General features: G+C 40.9%; 3 protein-coding genes across 3 annotated transcripts; 1 reads left to right on the top strand and 2 right to left on the bottom strand.

The window, feature by feature from the left end:
• Positions 1-396: 396 nt before the first annotated feature.
• Positions 397-7,783, bottom strand: LOC113777860 (phospholipase D delta). Its single transcript, XM_027323078.1, has 10 exons — positions 6,192-7,783; positions 5,316-5,432; positions 4,518-4,712; positions 3,115-3,420; positions 2,966-3,034; positions 2,641-2,788; positions 2,351-2,499; positions 2,072-2,230; positions 1,282-1,482; positions 397-1,097 (listed from the first exon to the last, which is right to left on the bottom strand). The coding sequence occupies exons 1-10, from the start codon at positions 7,146-7,148 to the stop codon at positions 795-797; spliced, it is 2,604 nt and encodes an 867-aa protein (XP_027178879.1). The 5' UTR covers positions 7,149-7,783; the 3' UTR covers positions 397-794.
• Positions 7,784-9,435: 1,652 nt separating this feature from the next.
• Positions 9,436-13,155, top strand: LOC113777861 (dnaJ homolog subfamily C member 2-like). Its single transcript, XM_027323080.1, has 2 exons — positions 9,436-9,598; positions 10,321-13,155. The coding sequence occupies exon 2, from the start codon at positions 10,455-10,457 to the stop codon at positions 12,405-12,407; it is 1,953 nt and encodes a 650-aa protein (XP_027178881.1). The 5' UTR covers positions 9,436-9,598; positions 10,321-10,454; the 3' UTR covers positions 12,408-13,155.
• An 849-nt stretch (positions 13,156-14,004) lies between these two features.
• Positions 14,005-23,193, bottom strand: LOC113777802 (DNA-directed RNA polymerase II subunit 1). The gene is made up of 14 exons (XM_027323004.1): positions 22,912-23,193; positions 22,521-22,784; positions 20,928-21,227; positions 20,619-20,777; positions 20,302-20,463; positions 20,003-20,223; positions 19,779-19,920; positions 19,369-19,704; positions 18,986-19,272; positions 18,420-18,678; positions 15,241-18,332; positions 14,944-15,015; positions 14,738-14,791; positions 14,005-14,638 (listed from the first exon to the last, which is right to left on the bottom strand). Exons 1-14 carry the CDS (start codon positions 22,993-22,995, stop codon positions 14,518-14,520), a joined length of 5,553 nt encoding a protein of 1,850 aa, XP_027178805.1. The 5' UTR covers positions 22,996-23,193; the 3' UTR covers positions 14,005-14,517.
• Positions 23,194-23,415: the final 222 nt, after the last annotated feature.

Genomic DNA, 23,415 nt, shown 5'->3' with positions numbered 1-23,415 from the left:
TTAAATTTTTGTTGATTTATTTCACTTTTTCTTTTAATATTTGACATCCTACTTTACTGGTGCCCTAAGGTGCTCGTCAGTCAACCCTTAAAATAGTAAATAGATACAGCAAGAAGAAAAACAAATCAGATTTACCTTCCCCTTCTCAGTCGAGTGAAAAGCAAGTCGGACCATTTACTTTTCATCAAGGTAGCATCAAAGTCCGGTGTCTCACAACTCGTACAGCCTACTTATTAATAGCTTTTTTGCTTGTCTTTAGTGATGTTGGACATGCAGCTTCACGCTTTGTATATGAAACATATATTCAGAAACATACCATCGCATGCATATGTTTCAGTATTAAACAACTGGATCGCAAGAATCTGATAAGCAAATAGAATACAAGAATCTGTCTGATTAAAGAAAAGCTTAACGCAAATGCTCCATTTGGCTTTCATCCTCAAGAAAGTCCCGATTCTGCTTTAACCAAGTGTGCTCAGAGCTTTCCGTAAAAGAGCAACCACAAGCGCTCAATTCAACAGCACTCAAATTTACACGACCAGCCAAAACACCGTGCCTTTACAAATACGGGTAAAGAAGAAAAGAATCAACCAAATAATGAATAATCTTTTTACAATCAAGTACAACTTCTCTCTTATTTTCCCCTTTTTGCATCCATAATACCAGTACATGTACAAACACGTCTACTTTACACCCAAACAACCCATACAACCACTCCAGATTTATTGCACAGATATGCAACTGGCTACCAGATGCCATTTTCACAAACTTCTTGGTCTCAATGATCAAGTGTACTATGTTGTCAAGACGTCAGGAATAGCAGTGAAATGAGTTCCAACTATTCCACCCCCGACATCGGGGAAAGTTTCGCATCCCGGCAAGGGGCCTACTTTGCCATCAGCATCTACCTGTACTGGGTACTTGAGAAGATGGCCTTGCAGCAAGCTGAAATTCTCATCCGTGTATCTCTTCCAGTTATCTTCAGCAATCTCATTAACTCTTTTCACGCATTCCAACATTTGGGGATCTTCAAAATGTTTCTCCTCATTCTCCAGACCAAGGTGTTCAGCCCACAGTGACATTCTGTAGCCATATATCTAGATAGAGATGTAGAGAGATCACAATAAGGAAAATGAGTGCTGGATGCAAAGACTTGTATCGCTTTTCACAGTTGCAGTTTCGCAAGTCAGAAATAATGACAGGAGAATTTGTTTCACAATCACAAAGTTCATTTCAAAGGCTGATGTGTAATGATGCACAAGCAGAAGCAGATGAGCAAACCTGCCCACGCGGATGCTGGGTTTTTTTGGCCCATGTGTGGTGGGGCTGATATGCACCCATAGCAATCTCAGTGTCTTTTGTGCCGGCCATAGATCTTTGGTTCAGATTTGCAGACCCTATGATTACATACTCGTCATCCACTACCATTCCTTTTGCATGAACGTATATCATAAAGCGCTTATACTTCATGGAGTCAGACACCTGCTTGCAAAATAAGTATAATGTTGGCAAAACCTTCTAGCATAAGAATACAACTCCCATGCTCATCAATGGTTGCTAGAGAAAAATTCATTGATTTTTCTGAATCATAATAACACCACCTACAAGACTCAGCTCCCATGTAACCAAATGATGCACCTCCAAGTGTACCAGAGTAACAACTCTGTTAAATCCCAACCACTTGTCACATAATGGAAGCAACAAAGAGTGGATCATACACATTCAATTCTTCCCATTGGAGACTACTTACAAAGGCTGATTAGTTATTGTCCTTTTCAGGCAAGGCATTATATCAATTTCATGATAGTGAACGCTTGGGTAGTTGGAAGGTGGCCAGGTTCCTATCAGTAGCAGTGATGCCTAGATTCTGAGGGTGAAGTACACTTTAGGTGAAAGAATAGAACATAATAGTAGCCTGCTATAAGCCAAACCAAGTATCAGACAACCAAATAATTCAACATCAACTTTTAAAGGTTTTTGGTGAATCTCTACACATTACTCAACAAACATCAACTTAGCACATATTTGCATATTGAAATAAAACCCAGAGAATTTTCATTTGGATTATTACCTTATCAGCATCTCCACTAGACTGACTAATCGTATCTGGAATCTCCTCACGCTTGCCAAGGCAATAGAAATTCAAATAATCTTGGGGATGAGAGTCAACAAGTTTCATGGTTTTAAGCTCCTCAGCTATAATCTGATACATCATCTGCATTGTCTGGTTCTGTTAAAAGTAAAGATGTCACGAATATGATCTCTATGTCCAGTTCCCAATATAGGCCACTAACTAGACATCAATTAACCTTTGCAAAATCATTCTTGAGCAAAGTTGGAGGCATGTTACCTGCCAAAAAAGAATTTCTTGCATGCTATTTGTTTTGGGATCACCCTCAGGCCACATCGGTACAACAACATACACCGCAAATCTCTCCCCAGCTCTTATCTTACTCACAATTTTCAGCACCAACTCCATTGGGATTTGATGATCAGCTCCTGGACATATAAACTCTATCTTGAGGAAAATGATGATCAAACAATGGATTTTGTGTATAAAGGATGCTACTATGTCCAAGAACATATCTTTGTAACTTAGAATTAAAAAGTCATAAATGCAGCAAAACTCTTAAATGTAACCTGCATCTTTGTATGATGGCCAAGCATATGATGAGCCAAGAAAATATTGGTTCTCAATGTATATGAAATGCTGAGCAGATCTGATAGCCTGTATATATGCTGTTTGGATGGATCTGTCTATCACCAGCTTTTTCGAGTAATTGAGTTTCTGCCATAAGGAGTCAAAAAAGCTAAAGAAAATGCAAAACGAGGAAATATGATGGAAAACATTGCAAACAACTCAATGGCTTCAAATTGTTAATGTTAGCCCAAAGCTTTATCATTTTATCCAGAACACCAAAAATGTAGAAGAATGAAAAGCATGAAGAGGGACTTTTATTGTGACCTCTGCCTCAGCACCATAAATGTACTTGGGGAAGCCCTTGACTGATCCTGAATCGATGGACCGAAAAATCTGTAAAATACAAGACAGGGGAAGTCCTTAAATCACTTGACGAGTTACCATCAGCCACTCATGCCAATAGGCTATCCTACCTGCACATTCCAATTTTCTTGGTGATCTACACCACAAACATATAGTTTGGGGTCATCCTCAGGAACCTTATCACTTCCATCCCTCGAAACAGACAGCGCTGGACTGAGTATCCACGATATACGTTCAATTTTTATCATGGCGTCATCATGCCAACGGGCCATCCGCTTCTTTAGTATACTAAATTCTCTCCACCTTGTTGCTCTTCTCCAACGCTGAGCAAAGTTCAGGAGGACATCATATGCAGCAGGCCCATCAATTCGGCAATGTAAATCATGCCATGGTTGTCTAGGAGCTTTCGTTCCTACCTAGTAGAGACACCAAACGAAGAGAGTAAAAAGAATTAAGGATGCACTAAGATAATGAATCCACCAGAAAAGACAAGCTGCATCATTTGAAACTTATTCAAGTGTTTTCAATGCGGAAGAGCAAACATCAATTTTCTTCTACTTCCTTCTGTCCTTCTGGTAGTTACTTTTTGTGAAACAATGTTTATAATCGAAAGTGTGATTAAGGATGCATTTATCAACTGCCATCTACCTCTAATTCAGACATGCCTACTGAAGCATTTTTAAACACAAAAGTTCCGTTACTTACCAGGGATTCTTGGTACTTAATATTGGACTTAATATGGCAGGTAGGAGAATGGGACCTACCATGGGGCATATAATGCAGGACAGAGTGTGACCAGTGATCCATTACAGTTCAGCCAGGTTATTGTATCCAAGCCATACCCGAAGGCACTACATATTTTTCCAATTTACTGGAAACTACTCAGTTGATTAAAATAATTGAGAAGATGATAAAGCTGGTCTTAGAGACAAACTTAGTGTATCTGACATTGATATCCACTGAAACATGATAACTAGACCTGATAATGAGAACTTGAGATCATACCTTCCAACAGGATACAACACAAGAAAACAGGTAATCAATATAGGTATAAAAGATAAGCATGGTGGCTTAACATGGCCTAGCATGAAGGAATGTTAATTCCAAATTTTCACTCTGTGCACTGATGAGTAAAATATAAGCTAACCTACCCATACACGTGAAACAGTTTACCATGCATTAACTAGATCTCTAGCAAATCAACTCAACAACATCAAAAGAGCCTTACAGTGCACTTCAAATTGTACTCTGTTGGTGTTTCAGTATGACTGAGTAGAAGTTATTAAAGGTCCCAAGAAGATCAATAGGACTTAAAATATATTTTGCTAAGTGAATAATCTCCTTGTTTGTCTGGATCTTAATGCAACTGATTCTGGGCTATAACCTTTTATGGTTCTCCAGTTGCTCCACCCAAATATTTCAGAATCTTTGTATAAATGAACATTCACTGCAAAATCATTGAGAGTTGTAAACCTTGCCAGAGCAGAAGAGCATGTAATCACCAAGTACTCACCGGAAATGTAGGTTGATGGAAATCATCCTTAAATACAGAGTCAAGCCCATGAAATATTCGATGCTCAGGAGTATCATAGCGACCATCACAGAGATCAAGACCACCCAAAAATGCAGTAATTTTTCGATTGTTACCAAAAGCCTGCGTATCTACAAGAACACATTTCTGATGGTGGGTAAAGAAAGTGCCAACAACCTGAAAACAGTCGTTCAGAAAACACAAGTCAAGGCATATGTTTATCTGCTCATTAGATGGCAAAGAATCAGATAGCTAACAATCAGATTTGAAAATTTGTTTATGTGGCTAATAGAGTAGATTCATAATTTCAGCAACTCAAGTGCCTGTCAGCTCAAAGTAATTAGCCAATAAATTTTTAATTCCAAACCCAGTTCTTCTGCAAATCTTGACTTTTTGAATTGGATTTTGTCAGATAAAAACAAAAGCCCTTTTGAGATTTTTTTATTATAATATCATGTAGCCTTCAAAACATTCCATGAGATTGTTCTGGCATCATCTAACAAAACAAAACCTGAAGGGCAGGTTGGTATGGCAATTTTATGTGCAGTAAAAATAGCCTTCACTTTATTAACTAACAATCCACTCTCTCTCTCTCTCTTCTATTCTTTTAACCAACTACCTATCACCTCTCCCCTTTTTTCCTGCACTTTCCTGATCCTTATGAGTGCAGTCATGGCGTGTGCCTCAACCATTAGGAATATTTGTACAAGTAACTCAATGCACAACAAAGATGAATGAAATATCTCCAGATCATCAACTTAATGGAATAGTACACACTACCTTCTGTTTCATGTAGCTGAGCTTACTGCTGGCGTAACGTGGTGACAAAACACAAATCACGGATGAATGCTTGAAAAATTTCTTGGTCTCTTCATCATGGGTTTGCATCAGCCCCTCCTGCAACAAGTAACACTTCAAACATTACTTCAACAAAAACAAAAAATGCCCAAGGACTTCAGTTACAGATTCAATAAGTACATGTTATTTGCATATTGGATTTTTAAGGATATAAATGATCCAAATTTTCAAGAATAAGTTGCCCAGAATTGACAGCAGCCTGTTGACATGTAACATAACCTAGGAATTTGTCCTCCCAGGTATGATATATTGATATGCTCAAGGAAAAGTATATGCCCTCCTTGCACAGCCCGCACAGAGGTAATTGAACACTTTTATCTGGAATGCAGAGTAGAACAACAGTTTTCCAGAGCCAACTGTTCAGCACTTGCCATGTGAAAAATCACCAATAAATGGGTCTGGCAGCGTACCACTAACAAATTAGTGGACAGTTTCCAAGGGCATCAGACAGCATATAAGTCGAATGTTCAGTGACAGAACAAACAACGCAGAATCGATCTCCCGAAAGCTATTGTTTAGACTACCAATAGCAACAAAAATTGCATTTGAACTCTCAAACGCAAAATCTTCAGCAAGCTTATGGATATAATAGGTCAGAGAAGTAAAGAATCATTCTTCATAGTTTTAACCGAAATTGTAACAGTAGCAGCAAAGGTAACACAACATTCTAGCAGGTGACAACATATTACAATTTTATAATACATATCCTACCTAATAACTAAACTATAGTTGAAACGACCAACAAGCAAGAAGTTATCATTGGCAAACAAACTCAAATAACCATGTCGTCATTCATACCGTTTTAATGAAGAGTTTATGGTGAGAAGTCTTATCATCCCAAACCAACAGCAGAACCCGAACCCCTTCTTGTGACTTATACTTCAACAATTCTCCTAGAGTCAAATCCCCACCTCGCGGCACCGGCCGAGTGGGCTCTCTAATCAACTTAATCTTGTGAAAAACGGACCAACCCACAATGTAAATCAAATGATGAGCTTCTGCTATCGCGTAGCAGATATCTTCCCAGCATTTATTCTGCTCATAAACCATCCCATCGTCCAATTCAATCCTAGGCAACTTGGCATCATCAGTAACATGAGCATCCTGATAAAGGGTAAGCGAATGCCCTTTTCTTAGCGGAAAATAAGTATTCCTCACCCCATTTTGGTCCGGGTCGCCCGCAATGCCATGCTTGTGAAACGGGCTTTTATCAGCAGGAACGAATTTCATCTCCAAGCGGAGAGCGGAGTCCGGTTTCGGCGGCTTCCCATCTTGGTCAGTCAACGGATACCACCCGGAGATCACTTCTCCAGAGGCGATTCTATCAACGGGTATTTTCACTGTCCCCATACTTTGAGCTCCGAAAACGTCATTGTCCTTGACCCGGAACTCCAGAAACTGAAGAGGGTGAGCCATGGGAATACTGAACCTCTCGTCCCACTTGGGATTCTGGGAGTTGGGCACCACGTGGGTGCGGACGAGAGTGGCTTGAGGGACGGAGACAGTAACGTAAGGGTCGCTGGTGATGATTTTGGGGTGATGGTGGATGAGTTTCTTATCGTGGTGGTGATGTTCTAGTCCGGGGTCGGAAGAGTCGGAGGAGAGGGGTTTAATGCAGGGCTGGCAGACGGTGAAGCAGCGGCGGAGACGCTCAGAAGTGAGGTCCATGTTGGGGAGATGACGGGCCTCAATTACGTGCAAATATAAGTCGCCGTACAAGTAAACCGATCCCTTGGTTGAATCCTCAGCCGCCATGGTCAGTTCTTTTTCTTTTCTCTTCTTCTTCTTTTCCTGTAAATCTGAATTCGAAAACAGAAAGCCTACCTAATTCGGGAGCAGAACAGGGAAGAAGGCATGGTTTGTTGAAGCATACATTTGAGTGAGATTTATGAGTAGAAACAAATACTCCAACATAAGAAGACACCTGAATAAGTGAAGAAAGGGATAGATTTTTAATGAAACCGGTACTGGTGGGAAAAGGGATCTTGGCACGTTGTTTCTTTACAGGTTTGGTGAACGGAGTGGCGGGGGTGGGGGAATCCTGAATCGTGGGGAGGGGGTAAAGGAGAAGGTCGGTAGCTGAGGGGATTGGGTTTTGCATAAAAATCCCAGCCGGCTGGGAATATGGGAGCGGCCGTTGGTTGAGTGTCTAGTATAGGAATGGACCAGAAATTGGCGGAAGATGCAGCAGTAGATTCAGAGCTGTGCCTTTACACCAGATCTTGTCTTGTCCACACAGATAAACTAATTAGCAGAGTAATTTTTTTTTCTTAGTATGTGGGATCCAGGGTTGGAATCTACAATAATGCGCAGCAAATCTACATGTGTTAAATTTGGGGAACGTACACCCGGACTTAGTAGAATAATTTTCTTGATGTACACCATTTATCCCGTGGGGGAAGCTAGAAAACTGGAGCAGCAAAGCTCTGTTTTAAGTTCAACAGGTTTCCCTTCCCACCTCGTGACTAGTGAGTGATAAATGATCAAAGTGGTTGTGCTGGTCTGTACAAGAAAATTGAAAGCGAAACGTGCTTTGGTGTGGAGGGTAAACTAGTAACGTGGACGAGGACGAAAAGGACATGGTGATTATCTATCTTTGGAAAGGGTGTAGACCAGAGAGTGAAAGAAAGAATTGATTCAACTGTGAGTTGCTTATTAGCTTCGTATAGATAAAGTAAGTTGATTAGGTTTGATTACCTTTCTTTGGGCAGACAATAATAAATGTGATTTAACGCGACGGGGAAATTGGAAAGCGGCAGTGATGTGATTGGATTGGAGATTATTCCCACCCATAAAAGGGTAGCAGAACTGATTACTGCTGCATTCTAGTTATTTATAGCAGTAAGTACTAGCATGTATAAACCACTGAAGCAGGGAGGGACGGCTGTAGGTGGGGTTCAAACCCCGTCTGCATAAAAAAATGATTCAAGGGTAACGTCGTAGTATCTCTTTGTGAAACCCCTATTTACAGCAAAAAAAATCTAAAAGTGATGCCGTAACACTTCTTATCTAATCAGATCTATATATCTACTAATCCTTTATACACAAGTCTCCACCTACCGGTCCCTTACATACAAGTCTTCTTAAGCTCCCCCTTCCCTGTAGATTAGGATAGAATAGGTCATGCAATTGTTAAGAAAGAAAAAAAAAAAAAAAAAGTACTAGCATGTAGTGACTAAGACAACTATCTCGTTTTGAAGCAAAAGAGAGAAATAGTTATTAAACCCAAGCATGCAATGACCTTCTTGGGCCAGTTTCACTTGATAATGTTGGGGGCTCATTCTTCTGTGACCGCGAGCCAGAACAATATTAGGCCGGCCTGCTTGGAAAGTTGGTATGGCTTTTGAGCCTATTCAAGGAGAATGGACAATGGACAAGAAGGGCTCGCCAATAATGCCACAGGAAATGATTTATGCCATTGGACATGGATAGGAATGTTCCTTAGTGGGCTCATAAACTTTGGGACGGGCCGCTTTGATTGGTTATTCAGTTTCCAAAGCTACAAGCAAATTTTTTTTGTCTAATGGATTGAATAAATGAGGGAGAGAAATGAAAGGTCCACAAAAAACTTTGAAACCAGGATTATCTTAGATTCTGTGTACTAGGATTTAAGGTCCTCAGATTTACCCAGAAGTCAGCAATTATCTTTTGAATAAACCTGTAGAATTACCTTAGATTCTCTATGTGTGTGTGTGTTTATTATTTACTGTTGAAAGACAAAAAATTTTGAAAACAATAAATGGTGGAGAAAACAATTTAAGAGATTATTGCCTTTGTTATTCTTCCCTTTTAGTGGGGGGCTATTATAACTTATAAGATGTATATGTTTTATAATTACCAAATCAAGTAAATGCCAGTTCAAATTGAAATTTTCATACCCCAAAAAAAAAAAGAATAGAAATACAGAAAGCCCTTTTTTCAAGTGAACCCGTGACACCTGGCTACGCTTTTAAACCCGATTTGACTAGTTTTAGCCGACCTTAAACGCTTTTATAGTCGGCTGAGTGCCAAAAGCAAAGCAATAAAATCCCAGAAGCCCTAACCTCAACCTCTAAGCCTCTACATTCTCCGGACAACAAAAGCCCTAAGCAGCTCAACCCTTTTCCACGCTAGCCCCGGCTTCCTGCTGCTCCGCCCAATTCATCCGCCGCTTCTTCCTCAAGCTACGGCCGAAGGTCGCGGTACCTGCAATTCATCTATCTGAGGTATAATCCATTAATTGACCAATTCTTGTTATGATTCACTACCTGCTCAAGTTGCAACATCTGTAGGATTATGTGTTCCGGTGGATTTCGAATTATGATTTCATAAATTGTAGGGCAAAAATTGATTGAAACTTAACTTGTTTGTGATTAATTTTGGTCTCTCACTTGCCGCATCCATCTCCTTCCTGCATATCTCCTTTTTCTTTATTTATTTTCTTATTTCTTTTGGCTTGGGCTTTTATATATGTGATTGTGAGCTACAAATGAAATTTGATCCCGCTGACGCGACAGCTTCTAATTCGTAGTTGTTAAAGAAATCGTTTTGAAAGAAGCTGATTGGAGACCTTTTTTTTTATTGCTTTTATCCCTATAAATATTGGTAATTGGCCCAGGACTTCACTTAACTGGAACTCTATTCAATATGGTCTTTTTTTTTTTTTGGCCCCTGATTGATCGTAACACGGCATGAAGTTGTAAGCACTGAAACGTTGATGTGCTGCTTCTATTAACACTCTTCTTTGTTTTTTAAACCTACGGCTAAATTGTCTGCCATTCTCTCCTTTGAATCTGTGCCTAGGTAGGAAAACCTATGAAAGGTGTGAACTCTAGTTTAGTCTCTGAAGATTACGTGATATTCTGTGCACGAGTTTCGTGATTATTAACTGCTTATCTTATGCCAGTTTGGCAATGAGCTAAGAGCTGTGTTTGGGTGCAAACTGCAGGTGTCGAGCTCCAGAGCAAGTTGCCTGGTTCTGTTGGTGCAGAGGTCATACTTTTGTTGTTGACCAAAACAATATCGTGATCTTGTTTGTATTATGGTGTAGACTTTATAGAGAACTTCATTTTTTTGTAACCTATGGCTGCCACTAGTAGCATGCGTCTTATATCTTACGCCGAAGAGATTATAGATGGACAGGCAGTCTATGTATCCTCCAACAGCTCTCCTGTTAAGGCTTTCAATTTTGAACCAGCTGGGCATGCATTTCATTCGGCTGCTCTTCGACTTTCTGGTGTTTTGGAGGATGACGATAATGATAATGACGATGAAAAAAGTGATACTACAAGTGACAAGGATCAGAGTTATACCCAAACGTCGGAATCGTACAGCACTAAAGGTAAAAAGAAGTCTGGTTCTGGAGAGAAGCAACAGGATCATTATGCACTACTGGGATTGGGTCATTTAAGGTATCTTGCTACTGAGGATCAAATACGAAGGAGCTATCGTGAGGCTGCATTAAGGCATCACCCTGATAAGCAGGCTGCCCTTCTTCTTGCTGAGGAAACAGAAGCTGCAAAGCAAGCAAAGAAAGATGAAATCGAGAACCACTTTAAAGCCATCCAAGAAGCATATGAGGTCCTGATTGACCCTACCAGGAGAAGAATTTATGACTCAACTGATGAGTTTGATGATGAAATACCTACTGACTGTGCCCCACAGGACTTCTTCAAGGTGTTTGGACCGGCATTCTTGAGGAATGGTCGTTGGTCTGTTAGCCAGCCTATTCCATCTTTAGGGGATGAGACCACACCACTCAAAGAAGTCGATAACTTCTACAATTTTTGGTACAGCTTTAAAAGCTGGAGGGAATTTCCTCATGCTGATGAGTTTGATCTTGAGCAGGCAGAATCTAGGGACCACAGAAGGTGGATGGAAAGGCAGAATGCGAAGCTCTCAGAGAAGGCTAGGAAAGAAGAATCAGCTCGAATACGTGCTCTTGTTGACAATGCTTACAAAAGGGACCCCAGAATTCTGAGAAGGAAAGAGGAGGAGAAAGCTGAGAAGCAGAGGAAAAAGGAGGCCAAAATTCTGGCAAAGAAGTTGCAGGAGGAAGAAGCTGCTAGGATTGCTGAGGAGGAGAGACTCAGGAAGGAGGAGGAAGATAAGAGAGCTGCTGAAGCTGCTTTACATCAGAAGAAGGTGAGGGAGAAAGAAAAGAAGCTATTGCGCAAAGAGCGAACCCGTCTTCGAACACTTTTGGCTCCACTTTTGTCGTGTGATCTTTTGGAAGAGGACGTTGAAAAGTTGTGCATGTCACTTGACATGGGGCATTTACGGAACTTATGCAACAAGATTGAAGAAAATGAAGATGTGCAGAGAGTGAAAATTGTGAAAGATGCTCTTGGACATGGTCATAACTCGAAGGATGAGAAAGAGGATGTGAAGGGTGCACTGCGGAATGGTGCTGCTTTGGAGGCTAATGGACAATTTCCATTAGGTACGAAGGAGAAAATAGAGAAACCATGGAGCAAAGAAGAGATTGAGCTATTGAGGAAGGGGATGCAGAAGTACCCGAAAGGAACATCACGAAGATGGGAAGTTATTTCTGAGTATATTGGTACTGGAAGATCTGTTGAAGAGATCTTGAAGGCAACAAAAACTGTTCTTCTCCAGAAGCCTGACTCAGCTAAAGCTTTTGATTCTTTTCTTGAGAAAAGAAAGCCAGCCCCTTCCATAGCATCTCCGCTCACAACTAGAGAGGAAGTAGAGGGAGTATCAAATGGTAATGCGTCTCAGAAGCATGCTGGTAAGCCAGATAATTTGCAAGACTCTTCCAGCCAAACTGCAAACCAGCAAAACTCAGATGTTGCCGTGTCTGCTGAAAATGGGGTATCTTCAACTGGAGACCAAGACGTATGGTCTGCTGTTCAAGAAAGAGCATTGGTTCAAGCATTGAAAACTTTTCCGAAGGAGACTAACCAGCGATGGGAGCGAGTTGCTGCTGCAGTGCCAGGAAAAACTGTTGTCCAGTGTAAGAAGAAATTTGCTTTGCTGAAAGAGAGCTTCAGAAACAAGAAAAGTGCTGTTTAGCTAGTTCTAATTAAGTTGTTAATGGATATGATGACACGAGGTCTTAATTCTTCTTCCAAGCGGAGGGTAGACATGTTGAGGGCATTTTGGGAGGTATTGACATCCATTTTTCGGCTGATGTGGATGCACGGAGTATCATACAGCTCCGGACCTAGATAGGTGTAAGCACGTATGACATCTTCGTACTTATATGAACTACATAGTTGCTGTAGGAGGTATATCCATCGCGTGTTTGGGCCCTTGTCGATGCACATCTTATTACACATTTTTGGGATCTACAAAGGTGTGCACGAATACCGAGGAGGTCTCTGATAGTTATTCAAATTCCACTTATTTTTTGGGGCTATGGCATTAGAACTATTTTGATAAGAGTGCTAAAATTTTTGGATGAGCGAGTTTAAAATAATGTAAGAGCCGCGGTTGTTGCTCATGTCTTGCTCGTTCATATAAAAGCATCTGAGAGGGCATGTGTTTGGCACTTGCTTTTGCTGTTTATATTCGTATCTCGTTGTATTCCGTTCCTGGGTGTGATTAAGCAGCAAAATGACCTCCTTGCGCACGAAATTGCTGAACTGTGCTCAGCCTACCGGAACTCACGCTGGGTAGATCAATTCCTTTTCTTGAACGTGCAATGGATTGTATGTCAGTTTCCAAATGCAAGATTGTGAGTAGTAGAAGTTGACTCCGCTGATGTTATCGAGCGTGTAAATACTAAATAATGCATATGCACAGGCTCATCGTCTCTCTCCTCTCGTCCCTGATTGCTGGGACTCTCTTAACTAAGCTTCAGCACATATGCTTGACTCAAGCATACGACACATCGCAAAGGAAATACCAAAAGACAGAAAATAAGACATATTGTGAGAGGGTGTGGTGGAAAGGAAACTTGGACAAATTTTATTAATTATACTTGTGCTGAAAAAAACAATAAGATTTCCTTCCTTATCGAAATTTTGATCCATGCCATACTCCTCAAAACTTGCACTGACCAAATGTTTTATGCTTATTTCATCTGAACTTCACTCTTTGGAGATGCTTTGGGAAAAGTAGTGCTGCAGTAGGATAAAAAACAATCAAATTAGTCGATCCTCGCTCGAAATGAACTCGTCCTATAAGATTCTGTTTCACGCATATTTATTACTATCCTAAATAAAATAGTTCTCTCTCTTTCTACGCGTCATATTATGTTAATCTAGAGTGCGATGATCAAATTGCTTCAATTTCTTACTGTAATGTTAGTATTCATCTGTAAAATTCTGCACAGGATTAATAAGGAAACCCATCCATGCGGAGCCTGCGGTGTCAGGAAACTCGTTCGTGTTATGTGACGAGGTTCCTGAGTTCTACTCGCAAGAGTCTTTGTTAGCAGACGAGCGATTCCGTCCGGTCCTGAAATTTTTGAGCGTGTACTTGACAGAGAGGGAACGGAAGGCTCGTGTCATTAAGTTAATGACATCGTTCTTTTAATCGTCTCGAAACAAAAGCAGTCACTAAAAATACGATGTAAAATAGAATATGTGATTTTGAAAGTTCCCAAAAGCCTTGAACCAAATTAAAAGATATATATATATATATATATAGCAGCAGGCCTGTAACCTTGACAACCACATCCTCTCAGACTCAACTAAGCTAAAAAACACGAGCCAACGTAAAAGAGAATCCTCGAGACAGCTGAAAGCATCAGTTACAATTCTGTCCTACCCAAGGCATTAACATGTCCCTTTAGGAGTCTACCATAACGTGAAAAAGTACTATTCGTACAAATCTCAGCACATTTTGATAAAAAAACCTATCGAAATAATAACAACGAAGAAATCCTTCAAACGCCAACACAAGCCCGAATAGGCATCTCGTAATGTTTGACAAACCTAATGCAAAATATCGTGCTACTAAATACAATGTCTTGTACAGCATGTCATTATCAACCATTGACCAACAAGTTCCCACTTCAACCTGCTCCATGAAGGCCGAATACAAAACCAAATCACAACAATAAGGCCAGCATAAGAGAGAGAGCAATTCAAAGTCCACAAATATCATGGTCCGGTCTGAGAGCTCAACCTACTGACGAGGTTCAGCCTCCTGCCCCTTAAGTCACCCTCCTCCCACCTCAGCGACGACCCCTATCATCCTTGACGCTCTTGTCATCTCTCTCAGTTGTTCGCGAAGTGTATTGGCTTGTAGATGATGGAGAGTACCCAGGTGCAGTAGGTGAATATCCAGCACTTGGACTAAACAAAGCAATAGTTTCTATAAGAAGAAGAAGAAGGAGAGAGGGAGGGGAAAGAAGGGTCGAATCCCATTTTGGAACGGGGGACTTGAATTCTTACCTATATGGTGGAGAACTTGGGCTATAATCTGGATCTCCACCAGAGTTGTGTGGACTGAAATAGCAATTAAATCAGAAAGCATGTGAAAAAGCAGGAAGCAGATTTTAGCGTAAATAGAGAAAACAAGATGGAAATCACATGTAAAAGAAAGCAAACAAATCAAGGAACCCATACGAAAGTGGTAACACAATTGTTGAGGATGTTACCTGCTTGGGCTATAAGTTGGACTCGAAGGGGAATATGATGGGGATGTTGGAGAATACGAAGGTGATGTTGGGCTGCATGACAAAAATTAAAGCATGTAAGTGGACAAGGAACTAAACTAAAGTCATCAAACTTAATGTTAACATGCGTGACTAGAGGAGAATTTACAAATCAAAAAAATAACCAAGCAACTGCCTACTTGCAGCAGATGCAACCAATACTTTTGCAAAGGGCCAAGCCCTTACATGCAGGATCAGCATCCTGCAAGTTTGAAATTTGTAGAACGGACAAAAAGGTACCTGTAACTTGGAGAGGAAGGACTGTATGGGCTTGAAGGTGACAGCTTCGGACTAGTTGGGGAGTATGCAAGTGAAGGGCTGTACCTTGCCGAGGGATTGTAGCTAGGAGACGTGGGACTATAGCTCGGTGAGGTAGGGCTATAACTTGGGGAGGTGGGGCTGTAACCCGGAGAAGTTGGACTATATGCAGGTGATGTGGGACTGTATGATGGAGAGGTTGGACTGTAAGAGGGTGAGGTTGGGCTATAAGAAGGTGAGGTAGGGCTATAAGAAGGTGAGGTAGGGCTGTAAGAAGGTGATGTGGGGCTATAAGATGGGGAGGTCGGGCTGTATGCTGGGGAGGTCGGGCTGTATGCTGGGGAGGTCGGGCTATAACTCGGAGAGGTCGGACTATAACTGGGAGAAGTAGGACTATAACTTGGAGATGTTGGGCTATAACTGGGAGATGTGGGGCTGTAGCTGGGAGAAGTGGGTGAGTATGAAGGACTAGTTGGAGAATAAGCAGGACTAGTTGGGCTATATCCAGGAGAACTGGGACTATAAGTAGGAGAAGTTGGACTATAACCAGGGGAAGTGGGGCTGTAACCAGGGGATGTAGGGCTGTAACCTGGAGAAGTGGGGCTGTAACCAGGGGATGAGGGGCTGTATCCAGGGGATGATGGGCTATAACCTGGAGATGATTGTGGAGAGAAAGTTAATCCCATCGATTGCACAAAAGGAGAGAACTGAGCATCTGCATGAGGTGACAACCGGGCATTTGGACTTGTCAAATAACCTGGAGACATCATCCCCTCGTGGTAGGGCGTTCCACCAAAAGGCGAACGACCAGGTGTCATCCCAAATTCTAGGTTACCCTCCATGTAACTGGGAAGAGAAATCTCAATAGCCTGTTTCAACATCTCCTCGTTGAGGTACAAGGCACAGTCTCCTGTGCCAATGGGTGCAAGCTGACCCAACATTATATTTTCAGTAACCCCCCGGAGGTAATCTGTTTCCGCATAAACAGCAGCATCGAGAAGTATATCAACAGTTTCTTCAAAAGAGCACCTCATCAATGGCCCAGTATCATTTCGATTAATCCCATGACGAGTGATTGCCATCAAATGACCACGATAAGTCATGGTATCACACAATATTGCAAGGTGCCGGTAGTTTACATAAGACCCATCAAAGGATATGACAACACGCAATTCGTCCAGCAATGCCTTACGTACTGCCTCTATTCCAAGAATTTCAATAACTTCAATCAAGTGATTACTTGTCGTCCTGCTGGCATCAACATCTTCATGGCACATAACGGCTAAAAGATTAACACCTTCTGAGTCCAACATAAACTCATTGGAGTCTGTCTTAAATCCTTCCTCCTGAGTAAATTTGTTTACTTTAGCTTGTTTGATAAAAACTTTGTTAATATCAGGAATACCCCGAAGAGCCATTTCGGTTAGCATGTTGCTCTCAATCTTTTTAAGGAAGACATCATCCTCAGCAGATTCATCATTCAGCTCCCCCTTGGGTGCTTCATCATTCATGATCCGAATACGAAGTATTAGCTTATCAGCGTTGTCATCATTGAATATACAAGTCAGATCACTATCAAACTCAAGGTTGATCTTCTCCGCGATGTCTGCCATACTCAGCTTCTTGTCTACCATCATTTCCCGATTCAACTCTATTCTCAGCAACCAGGGAGAAATTTTATCAGGATCGATGTCTTCATCTGGCATTTCATAATAAGACTTCACAAATTCAACGTCTTCAGGGATTATGGTGCTCATTGGATCTGGATCGTACCATACTTCCGTGGCCTGTGTAACACTACGCAAGGTGGTGTATTCTAAAGCACATTGGACATTTTTTGCCTTCTCCTTTGTTTCACTTGCCTTATGCTTCAGGTATATAGAGAGAGACGGTGTTTTTATCTTCTTAGCCACATTAATGATCTCCCTCAACCTAGGAACACCAAGGGTAACATTCTTGGCACTCACACCAGCATAATGGAATGTATTAAGAGTCATCTGAGTGGCAGGCTCACCAATGGATTGTGCAGCAACACAACCAATCATTTCTCCAGGAGCGACAAGTGACTGTAGGAAACGCGACTCTATCTCACCAATTACCCAATCAAAAGCTTCACGAGTAAGCCTGTAGTCATTCAATACTCTTTTACTCGCCAAGGCACTCCGAAGCAATATATTGAAGAAAAGGGTAGCATTCTTTTGAGCTTCAGCACTAAGATAATCATCACCATGAACAACCTTAAGCCTCTCCTGTAGCTTATCTACTGCTTCAACAATCTCCATGGGATGCATATCTGAAGGCCTTCGGAAATCTATCTTAAAGGTCTTCTGTGCATTTGAGACAAGTCTCCTAATGTTTACAGGCAAAGGCCAGGTGTTATCACCTGTGGTTGCAATCTCTGTCCCTAGTTGCAACCTATCAGCTTCAAGTTTCTGAAACTCTGCTTCAAAAACACTCCGGATTTCCCGGATGGTCTTTAGATCTTCCACAGCTTCCGGTAACATGTAATCAGGGTTCCAATTCGGATCATCAATCTCATATTTGTACATGCTATCAAATTCACCTTTCTTGACTTTTAAGGATTCCAGTTTCTGTGATTCAATCCACACAGAATCCATGCCATCTTCCCCATAAAGAAACTGAATAACATCCCCCAGGGAATTCCTGACAGTTCCATCATATTTAACCATGATATCCTCCATGGCCTTCACCAATCGTCTTTGGATGTAACCAGTCTCAGAAGTTTTAACGGCCGTATCTATCAGACCTTCCCTACCACCCATTGCATGAAAGAAGAACTCTTGGGGGGTCAACCCACGCAGATATGAATTCTCCACAAAACCACGACTTTCCGGACCAAAATCATCTTTAGTAAAATGAGGCAGCGTCCTGTCAATGAATCCAAAAGGAATTCGTTTACCTTCCACATTCTGCTGCCCCACACAAGCAGTCATCTGAGATATATTGATGAAACTTCCCTTCGATCCTGCAGTAACCATTGCCTTTAGATTGTTACTCTCTGATAAGCTCTTTTGGGCACTGCTTCCAGCATCATCACGAGCCTTATTCAGCACCTAAGACAACCAGATCGCACATCTCAAACCTCAAAAGATAGGAGAGCATACAAAAGGCATATAAGATCGTCCATTAAATATAAATACCTGGTTCACTTTGTTTTCAAATGAATCCATCATAGTTCGTCCAGGTTCAGCCTCCAGTGCCTTTTCTTGAGCTTTCCTGATAAGTTCTTTCACATCATTCTTCGCATTTGAAATAGTATCATTGATTTTTTCCATAGTTTGAGCATCAGCAATAGTATCTCCAATTCCAATGCTAAAACCATTCTGCAAAAGCCAATAATTGACAAGCCACTGTGTATGTCCAAGAAACTTGCGAGCTGCATCTGGACCAACCTCCTCCCTGCATGTATTAGTACAAGTCAATTAAAATAATTCATCGTTCCATATAGAAGCACTATCTCATGTTGCAGCTGTGTTTGATCATGGATAAAAACCATGGAACTTTTCACGCACTGACCCAGTATGTTGCTATTAAGCAACAATACTGAATACAGATTGCTTGCATGTTGAAACTAGTATAGCGAAACCAGAAGTTAATCAAGAAAAGCAAAGAATCTCATTAGATCATGAAGCCAATAGAATATTTCCAAGCTGTCACAGTCAAGCTGTGGTCAAAAGGTTACGATTTCAGAAACTTGTAATCATACCAAATAACATGAATAAGACTTCCAGTGGAAGTTCCAAGTGCCTTCTTGCAAAGGGTACCGGTAAGCAACTCCCCTTTCTCAATACGAACTTGAGTGTCTCCCGGAGTTATAGGCCCAGGTTCATCATCTTGATGCCATGCCGCATTTCTCTGGAGATTAATTTGTTTTGGAATAATAAGATTGAAAACTTGCTTTCCTGTCCAAAGAGGCCTTGGTTTCAAGATTGCTGGAGCAGGTATCTTCCCATCAAAATCCTCCCACCACATCAAAATGTTCATAAAGACATCCTGCACAATAAGGACCAATTAAGAGTCCAGATTCAAGAAAGAAACAGTGAAGGATGGTGTCTGGTCCAAACAGAGGAAATGAAACAAACCAAGTACCTTCTCAATAAATGTATCTCTTTTAGTTATCTTGCGGCATCCCAAAAGTGTATCCTGGACAATGCCCATTACTGGCCGATTTGATTGGGGTGAAACGATGCATTTAGGGACCATCATAAGTTCCAGAACTTCTGCTCTAGTTTCAAATGACTGCGGAACATGCATATTCATCTCATCCCCATCAAAATCAGCATTGTATGGTGAAGTAACCGACAAATTTAAACGAAATGTTGAATATGGCATGATCTTGATCCTATGCCCCATTATAGACATTTTGTGCAGACTAGGTTGCCTATTGAAAAGTACAAAATCCCCATCATTTAAGTGCCGCTCCACCTGCACCACAACAATACAGTTAACCAGAAGTAGCAAAAAATCACAACTCTTATCAAGATATTACAGAAGCTTGCCTTATATCCAAGTTCCAGATGCTGATCACTGCTTTTTTTCAAATAACGAAGATCAAGCCTCTGACCATCATCTCTGATTATGTACTTGGCACCAGTTTTTCCTGGTGGTGGATGCGGGCCATATTCAACAAGCTCTTTCAACCTGTTCAATATTCGAGTGCAGTTGTCTATTCAAAATCATGATATAGAAGCAAAACTGTTAACAGAAAAAGCAATTACAAGACCTTTCAATGTTGTAAGGAGTAACAGTTTCTGGATATGTCAGATTGAGAGCAATGCTCCAAGGCACTCCCAGTTGATCAATATTGATTGTTGGGTCAGGTGTAATCACAGTCCGAGCAGAAAAGTCCACTCTTTTACCCATCAAGTTGCCTCTAATCCGACCTTCCTTCGCTTTCAATCTGCTACATATTGATTTAATTGGTCTACCAGATCTTTGTGTAGCCTGAAAAGTGACTAATCAAGTCGATACAATATTTTTCACGCATTAACTTCAATTGCTTTAACAAAGAAAAAATCATACTCTTGGCTGTCCAGGCAGTTCATTATCAAAGTATGTAGCTATATGGAACTGCAATAACTGTGCAAATTCTGAGATTATGTGAGCAGGTGCCCCATTTCTCTCTTGCCTCTTAAGATTCTCATTGTGCCTTATGACCATAGCTAGCTGATGAGTCAGATCATCCTGCATTAACAAATAGATGATTAAAATCTGTCCATGGGTGAAGTGGCTGATTGCAATGTTACCAATTAAGCAACTCAACCAGTGCAATCAAAGTAAAAGCATAGAGTAAGAATAAGCTGGTAATCAGAATTCAAAGCATGAAGAAATTGGCTTGCCTCACTCCTTGAAGAAGTGTCCATCATTACAGAAGGTCTAACAGGAGGTGGTGGTATAGGAAGAACTTGAAGAATCATCCAGTCTGGACGAGCATATTTGGGGTTGAATCCTAGTAACTGGCAATCTTCATCACTTATCCTTTTCAGAATACTAAGAACCTGAATAAACAGGCAAACTAATGTTCAGTTCCATGGAGCACCACAGTCGGAAGGGGTTAAAAAAATACCCTTCATGCCCAATAAAGAGAAAGCCAACAGATACGGGTGAATTCCATTCCCAAAAGTCAATTAGACTCCAAGACAAGTCACCTTTTCCGCAGAAAGCTGTTGCTTTCGCTCAACAGGTTCAGGCAACTGCTCTTGATCATCATTTTTCTTTTTCTGAACCTTGTATTCAGCAACCATTTTCATTCCATCAATAGTAAGTTTTGGCTGCTGAGCACCACAACCACCCCGTGTCTTCTTAACTGGTTCTTCAGAATCTTGACCTTGAACATCAATTTCATCACCTCCTTCGCATTTACTTTTGTTTTTGCAGGCATCCAATATCTTCTTAAGTCTATTCTTAGGATTTCTTATCCTGAGTGCCTGCTTGAACTTGGGATCCTCCTGTATTTACGACAAGAAGAGACCACTGTTAAGATAATGGAACCCATTTATTCACTATTGTTAAGCAGATATGCTTTTAAACCATCCATAAGAACCCTTCTAAACCATTTCTGTCCGGGGTAGAGTTGGTATAAAAATATAATTTTCAAATAGTATTGGAAGTAAAGCTCCTGCCTCCACTAGTATGTATTAAGTGAAGTAGCTGCCTGTTGCACAAAGGTCTGCCTAATGCCAGTGCCAAAAAAAAAAGGACAGCCAAACACCACATATAGATGGAATCGAGGAACATGTCACAGATGAACCATTTGTACAATCAACTGATTTAAAACTCCTAGCCACAAAAACAAAACAATTACATCTTTATAGATACAAAAAAGATCAATCACTGAGAAACTAAATATAGCGAGAACAATGGGTATGATGCAAGAGCTGATTAAGTGGAAATAAAGATTCTTCAGTACCATAGATTCAGCATCCAAACACCTATAACCTAAAACAAACTGCATAACTATACAGTGATTTTCCAACTGAAGCCATCATAAATGTTTTTGACACCTCCATTTATCTTGCATCCTCTGCATCAAAGGAACAACACATAACATCATTTAATAGTTGTTACTGACTCTAAAAATATCTTCCCTTAATTCTAAGCAGAGTGCAATTCATAACATTTGTTGACAATCAAACTTTCCAAGCCTAAGCAAAGATTAGGTATAGATGGGTAAATGATTTCATATGATCAGCTTTATAAAGCAGTTAACCCTATAAAAGAAGGAACTAGATAGCAAATATTTGAGATCCTAGAATTTCATCAAATTACACTAATTTAGAGCAACAGGGAATGCGCCCATGTGCATGTGACAAGAGGAATGCAGCCATAACTCGAGTTAGGTGCAGGTTGCGCAATATTTACAGCTATGCTGTGGGCCTACGAATTTTCAACCAGCACTTGCTATGTACGACTGAATTGGCAAGAAAACTTATCAGGGTTCATTGATTTACATATCATTGCTCTGCAACAAGGGAATTTTAAAACCACAGATGATTATTCAACATGTCAAACATCCAAATGTTAAGAGCTAAACTGTAATATAGCAACTTGCATACAGATATCTCGTCTGCTAATATCTCCACCAATTAAGTTGGAAAGAAAGATCAACACAGTTTGTCGGTATACGTCTAATGCATTACTCTTGTTAAATTCTCATGCTTTTGAAGAAAAATTAATTACTAAGCATGTGAAAACTCCAAAATATTCAGGGCTAATTTTAGTAATGATTTGTGCAAAGGTACCTCATCTGCTAGTATTTTGGAGCAGTTAAAGCATACGCAACGCATAATACTGAGCACTGTCTTTATAAAACCAATGTGAAACATAGGCTTTGCTAGCTCAAGATGACCAAAATGACCGGGGCATTCCGCCATACTAGCCATACAAGTTTCACATTTCATCTTCCGATCAATTGTCCCCAGCCGGGGGTCACTCAAACCCCCTATCTTCGGCTTTCCCCTCTCTGTCGTCTCGCTGTGCTCTATATGCACCACTGACATTTGTCTCTGCAATCAATCCAAAAACAGTAACTCAGCTCCAGTAAGGCAGAGTGAAAATCAATATCAAAACCCAAATCCAAAACCCTGGAGTAGATATAATTTGGGAAAAGGGCATGGAGTTTAGAGAAATTACAATTTCATCGGGGCTGAGGATGCCGAACTGGACCACCCGGACCTTGGCCACCTCCGCCGGAGAGTACGGGAATCGTACATCCATGGTAGCAGGCACCGAGACCCAATTTTAGGGTTTCTCAAACCACACAAGAATTGTCAGCTAAAACGTTACGGCGGCTTTTCATTAATTGGATTAAAATTTAATTTGTCCTTCTTCCCTTTTTTCTGTTATTACCAGTCTTTCCTCAGTTGAGATCTGAAGCGATCGCTCCCTTCTTCTCACTCGGGAGGAAGGAGACCCTTGAGAAACCTCAGAAATGAGGGGATAGGGGGGTATTTATAGAAGGGAGACCCTCCATTGTACGCCATCTGTTGACCGACCTTTCGGGGCGGCTAATATGCGCCGGGTGTAATTGCGTCTTATCGAACAATTAAAAAAAAAAAAAAGGACAATAATTTGTAAAAGAAAGAAGAAAAGGAAGTAGAAGAAGCAAAAACAGGCTTGATTCGATTTGCAAGTCCT

This window comes from Coffea eugenioides, chromosome 7 (assembly GCF_003713205.1).
Source record: "Coffea eugenioides isolate CCC68of chromosome 7, Ceug_1.0, whole genome shotgun sequence".
Lineage (NCBI taxonomy): Eukaryota > Viridiplantae > Streptophyta > Magnoliopsida > Gentianales > Rubiaceae > Coffea > Coffea eugenioides.
The sequence above is the reverse complement of the archived record's forward strand: the minus strand, read 5'-3'. Positions and strand labels throughout refer to the sequence as shown.

Excerpts from the sequence above, each read along its gene's own strand:
- LOC113777860 (XM_027323078.1), bottom strand. The coding sequence starts at position 7,148 with ATGGCGGCTGAGGATTCAACCAAGGGATCGGTTTACTTGTACGGCGAC. Across the intron at positions 1,483-2,071 it reads CTAGTGGAGATGCTGATAAG|GTGTCTGACTCCATGAAGTA; the intron begins GTAATAATCCAA and ends TTTTGCAAGCAG. Across the intron at positions 1,098-1,281 it reads CCCAGCATCCGCGTGGGCAG|ATATATGGCTACAGAATGTC; the intron begins GTTTGCTCATCT and ends ATCTCTATCTAG.
- LOC113777861 (XM_027323080.1), top strand. The coding sequence starts at position 10,455 with ATGGCTGCCACTAGTAGCATGCGTCTTATATCTTACGCCGAAGAGATT.
- LOC113777802 (XM_027323004.1), bottom strand. The coding sequence starts at position 22,995 with ATGGATGTACGATTCCCGTACTCTCCGGCGGAGGTGGCCAAGGTCCGG. Across the intron at positions 20,224-20,301 it reads AACTGCCTGGACAGCCAAGA|GCTACACAAAGATCTGGTAG; the intron begins GTATGATTTTTT and ends GTCACTTTTCAG. Across the intron at positions 19,921-20,002 it reads ACTCCTTACAACATTGAAAG|GTTGAAAGAGCTTGTTGAAT; the intron begins GTCTTGTAATTG and ends AATATTGAACAG.